General features: G+C 40.5%; 5 protein-coding genes across 6 annotated transcripts; all 5 read right to left on the bottom strand.

Annotated features, from left to right (window-relative positions):
• Window positions 1-66: 66 nt before the first annotated feature.
• Window positions 67-772, bottom strand: LOC6502562. Its single transcript, XM_001959373.4, has 3 exons — window positions 752-772; window positions 385-699; window positions 67-327 (listed from the first exon to the last, which is right to left on the bottom strand). Exons 1-3 carry the CDS (start codon window positions 770-772, stop codon window positions 181-183), a joined length of 483 nt encoding a protein of 160 aa, XP_001959409.3. The 3' UTR covers window positions 67-180.
• A 514-nt stretch (window positions 773-1,286) lies between these two features.
• On the bottom strand, window positions 1,287-2,453 carry LOC6495706. 2 transcript variants are annotated; one of them, XM_032450737.2, is made up of 4 exons: window positions 2,257-2,453; window positions 1,968-2,144; window positions 1,591-1,917; window positions 1,287-1,539 (listed from the first exon to the last, which is right to left on the bottom strand). In XM_032450737.2, the coding sequence occupies exons 2-4, from the start codon at window positions 2,049-2,051 to the stop codon at window positions 1,360-1,362; spliced, it is 591 nt and encodes a 196-aa protein (XP_032306628.1). In that variant the 5' UTR covers window positions 2,052-2,144; window positions 2,257-2,453; the 3' UTR covers window positions 1,287-1,359. The 2 variants fall into 2 exon arrangements, with proteins under 2 accessions (XP_032306628.1, XP_032306629.1); XM_032450738.2 differs by having other exon boundaries at window positions 1,968-2,453.
• A 22-nt stretch (window positions 2,454-2,475) lies between these two features.
• Window positions 2,476-3,510, bottom strand: LOC6495705 (cuticle protein CP14.6). The gene is made up of 2 exons (XM_001959371.4): window positions 3,233-3,510; window positions 2,476-2,922 (listed from the first exon to the last, which is right to left on the bottom strand). The coding sequence occupies exons 1-2, from the start codon at window positions 3,394-3,396 to the stop codon at window positions 2,685-2,687; spliced, it is 402 nt and encodes a 133-aa protein (XP_001959407.1). The 5' UTR covers window positions 3,397-3,510; the 3' UTR covers window positions 2,476-2,684.
• A 1,196-nt stretch (window positions 3,511-4,706) lies between these two features.
• Window positions 4,707-5,370, bottom strand: LOC6495704 (endocuticle structural glycoprotein SgAbd-3). Its single transcript, XM_001959370.4, has 2 exons — window positions 5,120-5,370; window positions 4,707-5,060 (listed from the first exon to the last, which is right to left on the bottom strand). Exons 1-2 carry the CDS (start codon window positions 5,236-5,238, stop codon window positions 4,793-4,795), a joined length of 387 nt encoding a protein of 128 aa, XP_001959406.1. The 5' UTR covers window positions 5,239-5,370; the 3' UTR covers window positions 4,707-4,792.
• Window positions 5,371-6,172: 802 nt separating this feature from the next.
• Window positions 6,173-9,175, bottom strand: LOC6495703 (endocuticle structural glycoprotein ABD-4). The gene is made up of 3 exons (XM_001959369.4): window positions 9,036-9,175; window positions 7,689-7,816; window positions 6,173-7,087 (listed from the first exon to the last, which is right to left on the bottom strand). Exons 1-3 carry the CDS (start codon window positions 9,042-9,044, stop codon window positions 6,820-6,822), a joined length of 405 nt encoding a protein of 134 aa, XP_001959405.1. The 5' UTR covers window positions 9,045-9,175; the 3' UTR covers window positions 6,173-6,819.
• Between the last annotated feature and the right edge of the window lie 2,766 nt (window positions 9,176-11,941).

Here is an 11,941-nt window from a genome sequence, read left to right as displayed (position 1 = left end):
TATGGCGGCTAAAATTTCCATAATTATACAGTCCAATAATTGATATTTTTCGTGATTGCCTTTTAAGTGGGCTTAAATATAAACAGGCACATGGCTGGACTACATTTAGCTTCGGCTGATGTCTTTATTTACGCTCCGTTAATGTGGTCTAGAGTCTAGAGTGAAAACAAAATGCCATGTTCACTTCTCTGTGATGGTTCCCCTTAAGCTCACATTCAAATATAAATTTCTTTTAGAGAAGAAGTCGACTTGGACCATCAGATCAGTCGAGGGTACGAACACTGGTAATGCCTCCTCAATACTTATATTCCGATAGTAAATTAGGCTCTACGAATAATTAGATTTATCAAAAATAGTTAACATTAAAAACAGTGATGGGTAAACCTGTTTTATGGGACATTTCCGAGGCTGATTGCTGGACTTTACGACGGCATTGAACATATTGGATACCAGGGTTCCCTGCGTCATGTCCGATATTACCCGACATCCATCGAAGGTAATGTCGAAGAACTTCCGGTAGGCGATGGCCGGTTTGAATCTGGTGGAGATTTTCACATAGGTCTTGATGGCGTCCAGCTCCGATTTGAGATTTACGTCCACATTCAAAAGGGATCTTCGCGCTCCAGACACCCGACATTTGATCCCATCTGCGTATTGCTGGCCGATGTGACAGTCGAAGCAATCCCAGCTCAGACGCCTCTAAAATTGTTTTTCTTATTTTTTCGGTTAAATAATATGTCAAATATATTACCTTGGCTTCACTGTAGTTCATCAGGTGGCATAGCAACCAAAAAAACCAAAAACAGTTCACCAAAGAGCCGAACATTGCGCTCGATCTGTTGCCATTCAAGTAAATTATTCTCTCTTCCAGTTGGTTTATGTTTATTATTTCCATCATGTCCATAAAAAATATAATAATTACAAGTACTTAGGGTAGTTGATATTATATTGAAGCGAATAAAACATTCCTATTTGAGTCAACTAAGCGTATCAATTCTCGAAATTCAGTTAACAAGCCAGTTAACTAAATAAATTATGAACATTTTATTAAAGCTGTAAAAGCCCCAAAGTATGCTAAAAAATATAAAATCATGTAAGAAATATTAACGTAAAAAGGGTTGAGATCATTTTTATTGACAGTATAGTTTTTTATTTTATTAGTTTTGTTTTAAACTAAATTCGATACACACATCCTGTATAGCCATATCAGAAATCATTATTTTTTTAAAGAAACATACAGATGGACATGACTAAGAACTGAGGTGATGTTCCAGATGACTGGGTTTAATTTATAGTGTTTTAAATATAATTTATTTCTCGAATATTTTAAAATACAATAATTCGATAAACGTTAAAGCCTCACAGAAACTTCCTTTTTCTGGCCCTTTCCTTGGAAACGTCAAAGAGATGCCCATTGAGGGTGATATTCATGGCAATGGCCACTCTCGGAATAAAAAAGTCCAGGTGAACGAGGAAGTCCGATTCCGTTAACATGGGTGGCAAGTCGGTAACAGTTATATTATTAGACACAAATTTTCCCTAAAAACATCTCAATAATTAATTTATAAAAATGACTTAAGAACTGTATACCTTCGGAAAGGGACATTTAAAGTTTTTGGAACTACTGCTTCTGGCCAAAGTGTTGACCAAAAGATCGATCAGCATTCGTCGTTTTCCCTCTCGAAGAACTTTGCACACATCGAACGTGATTTCAAATATTTGCGTCATAACTTTTTTAGGATTTGGAATGGAAACCCTGAGGGATCCAGTAAATCCATTAGTTATTACTTGCACAATATTAACAGAGGCTTCTAAGCTTCTGTTTTTTGGCTGCCGAATTCGGCAACAGAAGTCCTTAAAGTAATCAGGATTGGCCTCGCAAAGGATATCCTTCATTTCTATAAAGTAACCCATATTCTACAGGAAAAGTTAATAAAGTTTAGAGGTCTTTTGAGTTAAATACTCACTGGAACTAGGCTCCTGGCGGAAAGTACAGGATGTACTTGCATCAGACTGCCCACTAAGAGACTAAACCAACACCAGGCGAACATTCCGGAGCTTCAATGGTCGATCCACTGATTCCCACTGATCCCACGATGGCCACCCATTAGGCCCCTGATGTAATGGCATCCATAATCCACACCCTAATGACAGTTTAATAGAGTAATTAAACGAGCTTGTCTTGGCCAACATTCGATATTTCGGGTACTTTGGTATGCGCCATTGAGTTGGTCAAACAAAACACTCCATACATACATATTTGTGCTATATATCTAGGTATGTCCGTATCCATATCAGCGGCAATCTTACTCCGAGGTCCGAGGGCCTCTACCATCAGTGGCGTCAGTGTAAACAATCTGGGCAGTGGGCTCATGATCATCACCAGATCATCAGTGTTAACCGCAAGCGTGAAGGGCAATTTGGCAATGTAATGTTATAGGCCACACGAGGCTGAGAAGTAACTTCATTCGGTTGTCGTTTTCATTATCGTTTCCAATATTTATTTCTCTGTTTTTTTTTTTAATTTTTTTTTTGTTAGGTGTCTTTGCAGTGAGTGAGTGAGTTTGGAGTGTGTGTTTGCTTAAAACTAACTACGCGGAAGGTTGACATTTCAATTTCGTATGGCATTCAGGCAGGTGCATAATACTTTCTAGCGAAATATATTCAATAGCTAAGAGATAGTATTACTGCGGGGCCACTGGCAGATGATCGCCCTCCGGCTGGAATCCGTTCTCGTCGGCCACGTAGCGCAGGGTGATCAGATTGCCATCGGGATCGCTGTAGCTGTAGGATCCCGTCTGTACCAGGACCAGTTCCTCGTGCTCATCGATCACCTGTCCGTCGGCAGTCTCCGTCTTTGGCACAATGATCTTCTTCAGGTAGCCGATGTTCTCCACGCGAATGCCATTTGAGGTCTCGTAGCTGCGGAAGAATAGGATTTAGAGATTTATTTGGATATATTTGGCTATTGGTTGTAAAGTTTTCTTAATATTTTTTCTTTAAAACTTTAACTTCTATGAAATTTCATAGAAGGAAGCTGAAGGGTTGTTTTTCTATTCACAATTTCAAAAACTTTAGGAATATAGACTCCTTTTTGTGTTTTGTTAAAGAAGTTCAAGTATTTAGTTACTTTTTAGAAATAAGTATTCAAATTAGAATCATTTAAAAATCTTTTTCGAGATCTACGTTAATAACCCAAAAAATATTTAATATTTTTATCCACTTTACTAACCTGCTATTGAAGCTGCCATCGGCATTGTTCACATTATCCTGCTTGACGATAGTGGCCGCTGTGGTGGTGCTGGTTGGGGCAGCTGCTGCCCTCTGATCCTGAGGACGTGCCAGGACATAGCTGAGGAGCATGGCAGAGCAGACGAGGACGATGAACTTGTACATTTTGGCGGGCTTTTTCGTGTGTGTGTCTATGTTATATCCTTGGAGCAAAGATGATATCCGGCGGTTTGGCGAACGACTGTTGGCTGACCGAAGAAAAGCCAAGCTTTATATAGTCCCTCGGCGGGGCTTCGGCATTACGATGATGGGCGCACTAGATAAGCTTCGAAGTACTCGCAGAAATTACGAGCGGGCGCTCCGACTCAGACGGGGTTTTTTTCGCAGCATTTTTTTCGGTTTTCGGTTTCGGTTTTATTGCCGCGATGAGTAAACAACATCAGATCACACCGCCACAACACACACACAGCTCGAGATGAAGATGGAGCGCCGATGTCAGCAGGTGACAGTTTCTGTACACCACCCCACCTGGCTCCTCGCTCCCTTACCTTTCCCCCTGCTCCATCCTTGATTCCATATCAAAGATCTTGACGAGACTACGTGATATGTTTGCGCAGAATAAATGGTAAGTATTCTTTTTCTGGCCAAGGAGCGTAGTTCCGTTGAGATCAGGGATTCCGTTAAGGATTTGAGTTTGGGGTGTTGCCGGCACATTCTTTGGATTACTTCCCACCTTATAATTAGCCCAAATAATTCATAATGTCAAGACTTTTGTCCCCAAAAAGAACAAAAAGCGCTAAGTCTAATAACTCATTTCAATCACGTTTCAATTATGGAAAAAATTCGGCCGAAAAGCTAACGGGAATAGGCCATAAAAAATGTAGAGTATTGTTGGCCATAAATCGAATTGATAACACTACAGACTTATAGCCGCAAACCTCCCGACCATATGCTGCGAATATTAACCACAATTGTGTCATAGAGCTCTCCTAGAATGGTCATTGAACTTGGCCAACTTGGCGGAATAAAAAATGGGAATCGTTTTCGGTTTGTGAGAAAAGGGAAGACGTAGAACAAGTCTCTCCCGGAATTCAGATTTCGTCTTAACTAGAAGCTTTGAAATTAACATACTAATGTAAATTAATTCGTTAAAGGAAAAAACAAAAATCAATCACACTTTCAGTTTCTGTTTTCTGTTTCCCAATGCCTGGCCCCATTACATAATTCCTATTGATCTTAGTTTATTCCATTTCGGAGTTCTACTAACCGGGTACGACCTTGAGATTTTTGCCACTCTGCTTGCACTTCAATTGCTTGTTTAACGATTTAGCTTTCAATTGGTAGCTGTTTAGCGAGATGGCCAGTCGAGCTGGCCAACTCAAAACTGCTAAGTAACACAACATCTTTTCCACACATTTCGGCCAAAGCAGCCTTTCTGTTTCCGGTTACCCAAGACATCCACTTAATTTTTGGCATATTTTTGAATTTGTTTTTAATTTTCGGTTTCAGTTTTCAGTTCTTTTGGTTCCAATCACATTTGTGCTTTGTTCTCATCCAGGGCTTAGTGCTTCTTCTCCGGGACGGTGTAGGGATGGGTGCGAATGTATTCCAGAGCCTTCAGCACCGACTCGGGAGTGGGTGGCGGCGTGGGCAGATGGTCGCCCACAGCCCGGTAGCCGTTCTCGTCGGCGGTGTAGGACACCACGTAGGTCTGGCCATCGTCGCCCACAAAGGAATACTTTCCATGGACAGCTTCACCGTTCTGCTTGGCATTGACGGACTTCAGGACACCATCCTGAGTGGCCTTGGAGCCATCTTTTAGTTCATAGCTAAAATATAGTAACTTGATATATAATCCGGGTTTGCAGGGCCCTTCCAGCCAACTTACTGGTAGTGGTATTTGCCATTGTACTCCACATTGGACTCCTGGGAAATGGGGTCGTTATTCTCCAGGGAGGCAGCACCGGATGCCACCACAAATAGAGCGAGAATCAGGAGGGATTTCATGGTGATCCGAAAGTTAATACAATCCAAGTTGAGTGTCACGAAGCGACTGGCGATGGCGATCCGGTAAACAAAGAGTCTTATATAGGCAAACAAATTAGCAGAGTCCAATAACCAAAATAAAATACAAATTCCTGTACTAAAATTATTTAACATGAAATTAAAATGTGGCCAATAAATAATATTGAACTTGTTTCGTGCTGTTCCGTTCGTATACCGCTGGCCTTTCGAAAATGGGTGTGAAATTTGGTGCAGACGACTCAAGCGACCACGACCGTTCTGTTCACAACGACTTTTGGGCGCCTCCACATTGTTTTTATTGAAAATAAATAAATAATAATAATGTTGTGCCATCTTCTATGGGTGGGAGATCGTCACCAGCATCAGCAACGGGCCGATTCTGGTTCTCTTCCATTTGGAATGGAACTAACGTGACAACATTTTTGCCAGCCGGCCTGCGTCTAGCCACTTTGCATAAAATGAATCTATCAACTCGCCTTGCCTTGCCTTGAGGTGCAAACCAGACACCAAAACTCATCCAAACTCAATAAAAACGGACTTTATTTTTGGCCAGAATCTATGAATAACCATCCTAATCGGGTGACGAGACTCGATTCCCATGTAAACGGATTCCTCAAGATGTGCAACTAGTTTTGTGCATTTATTAGCTTGTTCTGTCATCGCAGTTATTTGAGGAATCGCGATTTCTGATTTATGGCTCTGACTGAAGCCCAAATCGTCGGATACAAATGGGATGCATATTTGGGTGGAGAAGACATACACCTGAAGAGCCACTTGACACGGAATCTTGATCCGACGAATCAGTTTCAGAAACCAGATGTGAGCCGGAGATAATCTATTTGGATTTTGAGGTCATTCGGTTATACCATTGCTGGCCGAGTCTATTTTTGATCGTAAAGTTAAACCCATTTGGATGTTTACTTTTCGAAAGAATCATTAATTCTTTATTTGCAGCTAAGGCTAAAGAATATATCTTCATAGTTGTTCACGACGAGAACTTAGACTACGTACGTGTAAATGTTTCTAATTTACAGACTATTTACACAAAACAGTTTGCTGTGGATATAATATTCCTGTATATTATTTAAGTAATTTTTTTGTTTGTCTTGTATATTTTTTTTTTACATTTTCTTTGTTGATTTCATTGATAAATCGACGATATCACATGAGTCCGAAAATGGCAGAGTTCCGGCGACTAAAAGATCTGAAGAAATTCGCGTAGAAGAGACGTTGAAGTAAGGCTTATTGGAAGAAAGCAAGAGAGCAGACAAGTGTATCTTGTGTCTTGTATCTGAGAGTAGAGTGTTGTCCCTCAAACCCGTGTTTGAGTCTGTGTTCTTCAGTCAGTGGATTCGGCCGATCGCCCCCCAAAACAGATATTCCCTCGGGGGCATGGCTGGTGTGTCTGGATGTGGATTGTCTAGGCGGAGATAGGGTAGTGCAGTGGGTGGTGCAGCAATAACAACAGCAGCATCTTCACATTTGTGGTTTCGAGTCGGAATCAAGGGCCAGAATCATGGGTCTATATCCGGTTGGTAATCCTCTTTCTACGTCTCCCATCGCTTAACGACGCTTTGCGGGCGGCAGGCTGAGGAGGTAGTCCAAGGCCTTCTGGATCGCTGGTGGGATGGGTGGTGGTGTGGGCAGATGGTCGCCCTGTGGCTGGAAGCCGTTCTCATCGTCGGCGGAGTAAGTCAGGGTGATGAGGTTGCCCTCGGGCGACGTGTAGGACACCGAACCACGGGCAACGATCACGTCACTGGCGTCCGGGGAGGAGGCCTTCTTCAGGGTTCCGGTCTCCTCGGCCTTGATGCCGTTTGCCGTCTCATACCTGCAATCAAATAATAAAGACCCTTTAATCAAAATCACCTTGAAATTGGCAAAAATTTAGCGCCACCTCGCCTAATATGTGTGCTCTTCGAATAAATATTTCATCGAGCAGTGTGTGTGCTCTTTATTTAACATTTAACATTTGTGTGCAGACTACTTTTCATTAAGAGCTGACTTTCATTTAAAAATGGTTAATTAATCTACTTTTCATTATCTCTATTAGCATAAGCTGCCATTTTTATGGAATCTACGCGACTGGTTTGGCTTCTTGTCCAAAGATTGAAGTTCTCACCGGACTTTATATAGAAAATCGATCGATGAATCATAGAAGTATATCTTGGACCTAGCTCAGCTGAAAAGTATGCTTTAAATGTAGGCTCTTAGGTGGCAGACCACTACTGACTGCTCCATCACTAAGTTTTAAAGCAGACCGCCATTACGCGCGCCATTTAAAAGCAATTGAAAAAAGGTTAAAGTTCAAAACATAGATAAAGAGCATCAACTTCTCAATTAACTAATTTTCAATTGAATCATTATAGACTTGAAGTGGTTAACTTGATTACTTCTAAACGCTTCATGTATGTAGATGACCCAGTACTTACGCATAGTTGTACGATCCATCTGGTTCAATATTGGACTCCTGGCTGATGATGGCGATGGGCTCGTCGGCCTTTTGGGGAGCAGCCTGGCAGCAGCTCATCAAGGCGGTGGCCAAAAGACAGAAAGCAAACTATCACAGGGGAAAATAAAAAAGAGAAGATATTGGTAAGTGCGGTCCGGCAAATGTTAACTGAGTTAATAAACATCTTGAAATCGTGCTCCAGTGTTATTATGCAAGCCACAGCCTCTGTCGCTGAGACCCAAGATTTATTGCCTTTGCAATTTTATTTGCTGTTCTCACATACTCACATACCGGGCTTTTTAGACACCTTTTGAGGTCGGCAAATAGATGCCAATTAAATATTTTCCACATTTCCACATAACACTCACACTATGTATGGTAGACCCGGCTCGTCGTCGAGACTCAATTATTTTGTTCACAAAAGATCATGAAAATCACCACGGGGCGTGGTCCTATGTCTCATCGCTGTCTTATTGGGTTTGGAATCTATCTCGGTATATATTTATGTTTAATTTTTATTCCGCAATCTCTGGACTGAATGGTCTTTTTAGATTGTGGTGCACTCTGTTTTCCAATTTCGTGTCTGAACTTTTCAGCTTCTCGGATGGACAGCTGCCAGGTGTTGGTCGTTTGACTCTGACCTTTGCGTGGCATGTGGCATGCAACTCGCATATATATTTCTTTTCTTTTCTTCAAGTTTTTGTTAACTGTGCCATTTACAGCACACGTCTGCCGTTAATTGCCTTTGCCTTTTAAACCACTCCAAATGGCAACTCAAAGTTGTATAGTTTTTTTTTGAGTTTTTTCATCCGTAATTGCGGAAGGTTTAGGGATACGAGTATGTGCCACAATAAATGCTTCACAAGATATATGTTATATGGTGTTCACTTTATGCTATTGATTTATGAGCATGAGGGTAATAACTTTTACAACCTGAACGTTACTGGTCATGGGCTGTTTTTGGTTTAAGTCAAAATTTACAGCCAGGAAGTCACCCACATTCGTGTTTTAAAGGTTTCTAAAATATTTTTATGATTTTTTGTAACTAGACTGAGGCAAAGGACAGCAAGCTCCGAAGCTTAAGACTTAAGGTTTAGATCTTTATTCAGAAAAGCAAAATTTTGAAAAATGTTTTCTAAAATATTCAATCGAATTGTAGTCCTTTTCATGAGAATAATAAGTTTTATACACTTCTATTACCTGCAACTATCAAAAAGAGTCCTGTTTAATAAAGCACTTTTAGAAATTATCTGTATTTTGTTACACTCTTCTAAATTTTTTTTAAACTGTTAGATCCTTTTTGTCTATTTTCCAACTATCCACTTACGTTCTTCATCTTGTTCGCGGCACAAACGTGTAATCCAATTGACAGAAATATCCTTGCAACTGGGCGTCCTCTTCACTGGAGTTGTTAATTGAACGAGTGTTTTTTATTTAATGATGCCCAATGCCGGCAGGTGAGTCTATTTATACGAAAATTGCACGGACGGGGCTGCAAACAATTCAGTTTCAGTTGGCAAAGCGTCGCACACACAGACAAGATGCAAAAGCTGCGACACGAGTACGAAACAAAACCAACAGCCAACAAATAACAACAAAGTCTTGTGGCGGGGGCCCAGAGAGAGGGTGTTGGCGGGTGGGTGGTTGCAAAAAAAATTAAGAAAAAAACTAAAAAAAAAAACTGGAGAAAAAACTAAACTAAAGATTCAACGCCTAAGACGACTGCGACGCTGACTCTGGCAGAAAATAAAGAACTAACTTTGTACTAAGTACTTTTAATTTATGCAATTGTTTCATGTTTTTTCCATCTTTTTTCTCGCTTTGCAGGGCAACTAGACACACATTTAAATATATTATTCTGTAATTGCATCAGCCGGCGGAAATAGCTACACAGGGGTTAAATATTATCAAAATTACATAAAATATTGATTAAGTCAAAAACTGTTATTAAAATGGTAATGTAATAAGTATGGTTACATCATTTGTTTATGAATATTTTAGATTTGTATATGAATTTATTATTTAACTTTAGTTTAAGATAAAATTAATGATGTATGTTTTTAAATAAGTTTTATTTCGTGACCAAAATTTGAATAAGATATCTGATATTGCTTTCGTCACTGGAGTTGGACTCTCTCAAGAGTGGGGTGTCTAATTCAATGGTCTAATAGTATATAATTTAGTTCATTTCTATATTATAATATAGAAATTAATATAAACCTTTATGTACATGGTGTTATTAGTTCTTTCCTTATGAATTCTAATCAGGTAAAAATATATATTGTATAAAAGTTTATTATTCCAAAAATAATCATAGAACTTCTTTCCCCAAGTGTATAGCCATCTTAAATACCTAAAGATAAACGATCGAGACAAAACGCCCCAGTTAAATGATAATAAATATATATTTCTATATAGAAGATATCGATCTTTAGCCGCCGGGGCTGCCACCTGACTCGAAATGGGGCAGATCCAGTGCTATTTTTGGGGGAGGTGGGGGAATGAACCATTGCATTTAAATTCGCTGCCATTAATCGGCAATTGCAATCAAAGTCAGGCAGCTACGGAGAAGCAGTGGTGCAGTGGGGCAGTGGTATCTATGTGGCATCCAATAGCCGAAAACCCAAGCCCATGGGCAGACCTCAAACTGAAGCCGTGCATGGGGTCAAAATGCCAGAAATTGCTAAACGCCAAGATGTTGTTGTTGTCGTCGTCGCTGCCAAAGTGTAGGCGCGTCTAATGAATAGCTTTGGGCCAGCAGATGGGGCCAGACTCTTTGGCTTTAAGTCTCCGGCTTTAACTGCAACTCCGACACAGACGGCGACAGAATTTCGTGACAAGATTGTCCCAAAGATTGTGGCCATATTGTATTGTTATTGTCTTTGGCAACCAAAAAACAACGAAAATAAAACAAAACCAAACCAAAAAACTTAGCCAAGTTAGTACAGACAATTGCCGAAGTTGGCAAAGTTAAAGGCGAAGTCGAAGTCTTCGGTCTTCGAGGTGGAAGTCAAAGTCTGTGGCCATTGGCGGTTTATTATTGTCTTTTGTTTTCCCTCGCCCAAAATAATTACATATGAAGACATTGCGTTTGCATTAATTTTAATATTTATTCTACTGCCTTTTAATGTGTTCAATTAAATTTAATGTCGCGAAGCTGTCTGCCAGAATTTATGTTCGGTCCAAGCATTTCCCATTCTGGGGTCTTCGGGTTTAATGTGCAAAATATAATATTATTAGGCGGGCAACCTTGAAATGTTACGCATGGCTACGGCTACTCGGACTAAGCCGGACGAATCCGATCCGTTGGCCATCCAAATGTCAGTTGGCTAGATCGCGGGCTAAGTTCTATTCTATATTCTGGTTGCCCAACCTGTTCTCGACCGCTGTCCAAATTGAAGGTCGCGGCCCGGTCTTTACGGCCCGGATAGTGCAATTTGTTTTAAAGACGTTTTGAGTCGCGTCTGCAATTTGATACCCACTGGAGTGAGTGTGGGTATGATGGTACTCAACCGAGGTGCTAACTTTTGTTTGTTACCAATTAATGGCAGTATCCTATGCACTGTTGGATACCTGAGGAGGCATATCATTTTGGCTGTAAATTAAGATTTCAAACAAAAATTTATATAAGATGTTGTGGGAAATTCATGGGCATTCGTCACAGGAAAATTACTCTGTCTAGAGCTATTGTTTATGATTTAAATAATAATTAAATTCAACTAATTTAAACTATAAAGGCGGTTAAATGTTTACTCGCTTGAAGAGTTACTCGTATCAAAATAGGTACCATGTCGAAACTGCACCTTCATTTATTTATGCCTTAATCTTGTGTAATTCCCCCGTCTCAAGATCAAATCCAAATAGCCAAAAAGGCAACTCCCTGGCCAGATTTTTGGAGGTGCCTCACAACAAATCGTTGGTTGTCCGCATCGAAGTGGCTGTTGCGTAAGCCCCGAGAGCTACCAGAGCCCCCCAGTGCCGCCTTTTGGGTCTTCGGTCCAGTCTGGCATACTTTGCACTCTGTCTAATGCTAATGTCAATGGAGGCATAAATAAATAATTGCAACCGCAGTGGCAGCTGAAGCAAAAGCAGAAGCACCGAACCAGTTGCTGCGGTTAAATGTCAGTGGTTCTGGTCATGTCGATATTACAGCTACTGCACCACAGCCTTATATATGCAGGGGATTTGCGGATTTTTGGTTTAAGCTTGGCTTATATCAAAGCAGCCCCTTTC

This window comes from Drosophila ananassae, chromosome 3L (assembly GCF_017639315.1).
Source record: "Drosophila ananassae strain 14024-0371.13 chromosome 3L, ASM1763931v2, whole genome shotgun sequence".
In the NCBI taxonomy this organism is placed as follows: Eukaryota; Metazoa; Arthropoda; class Insecta; order Diptera; family Drosophilidae; genus Drosophila; species Drosophila ananassae.
The sequence above is the reverse complement of the archived record's forward strand: the minus strand, read 5'-3'. Positions and strand labels throughout refer to the sequence as shown.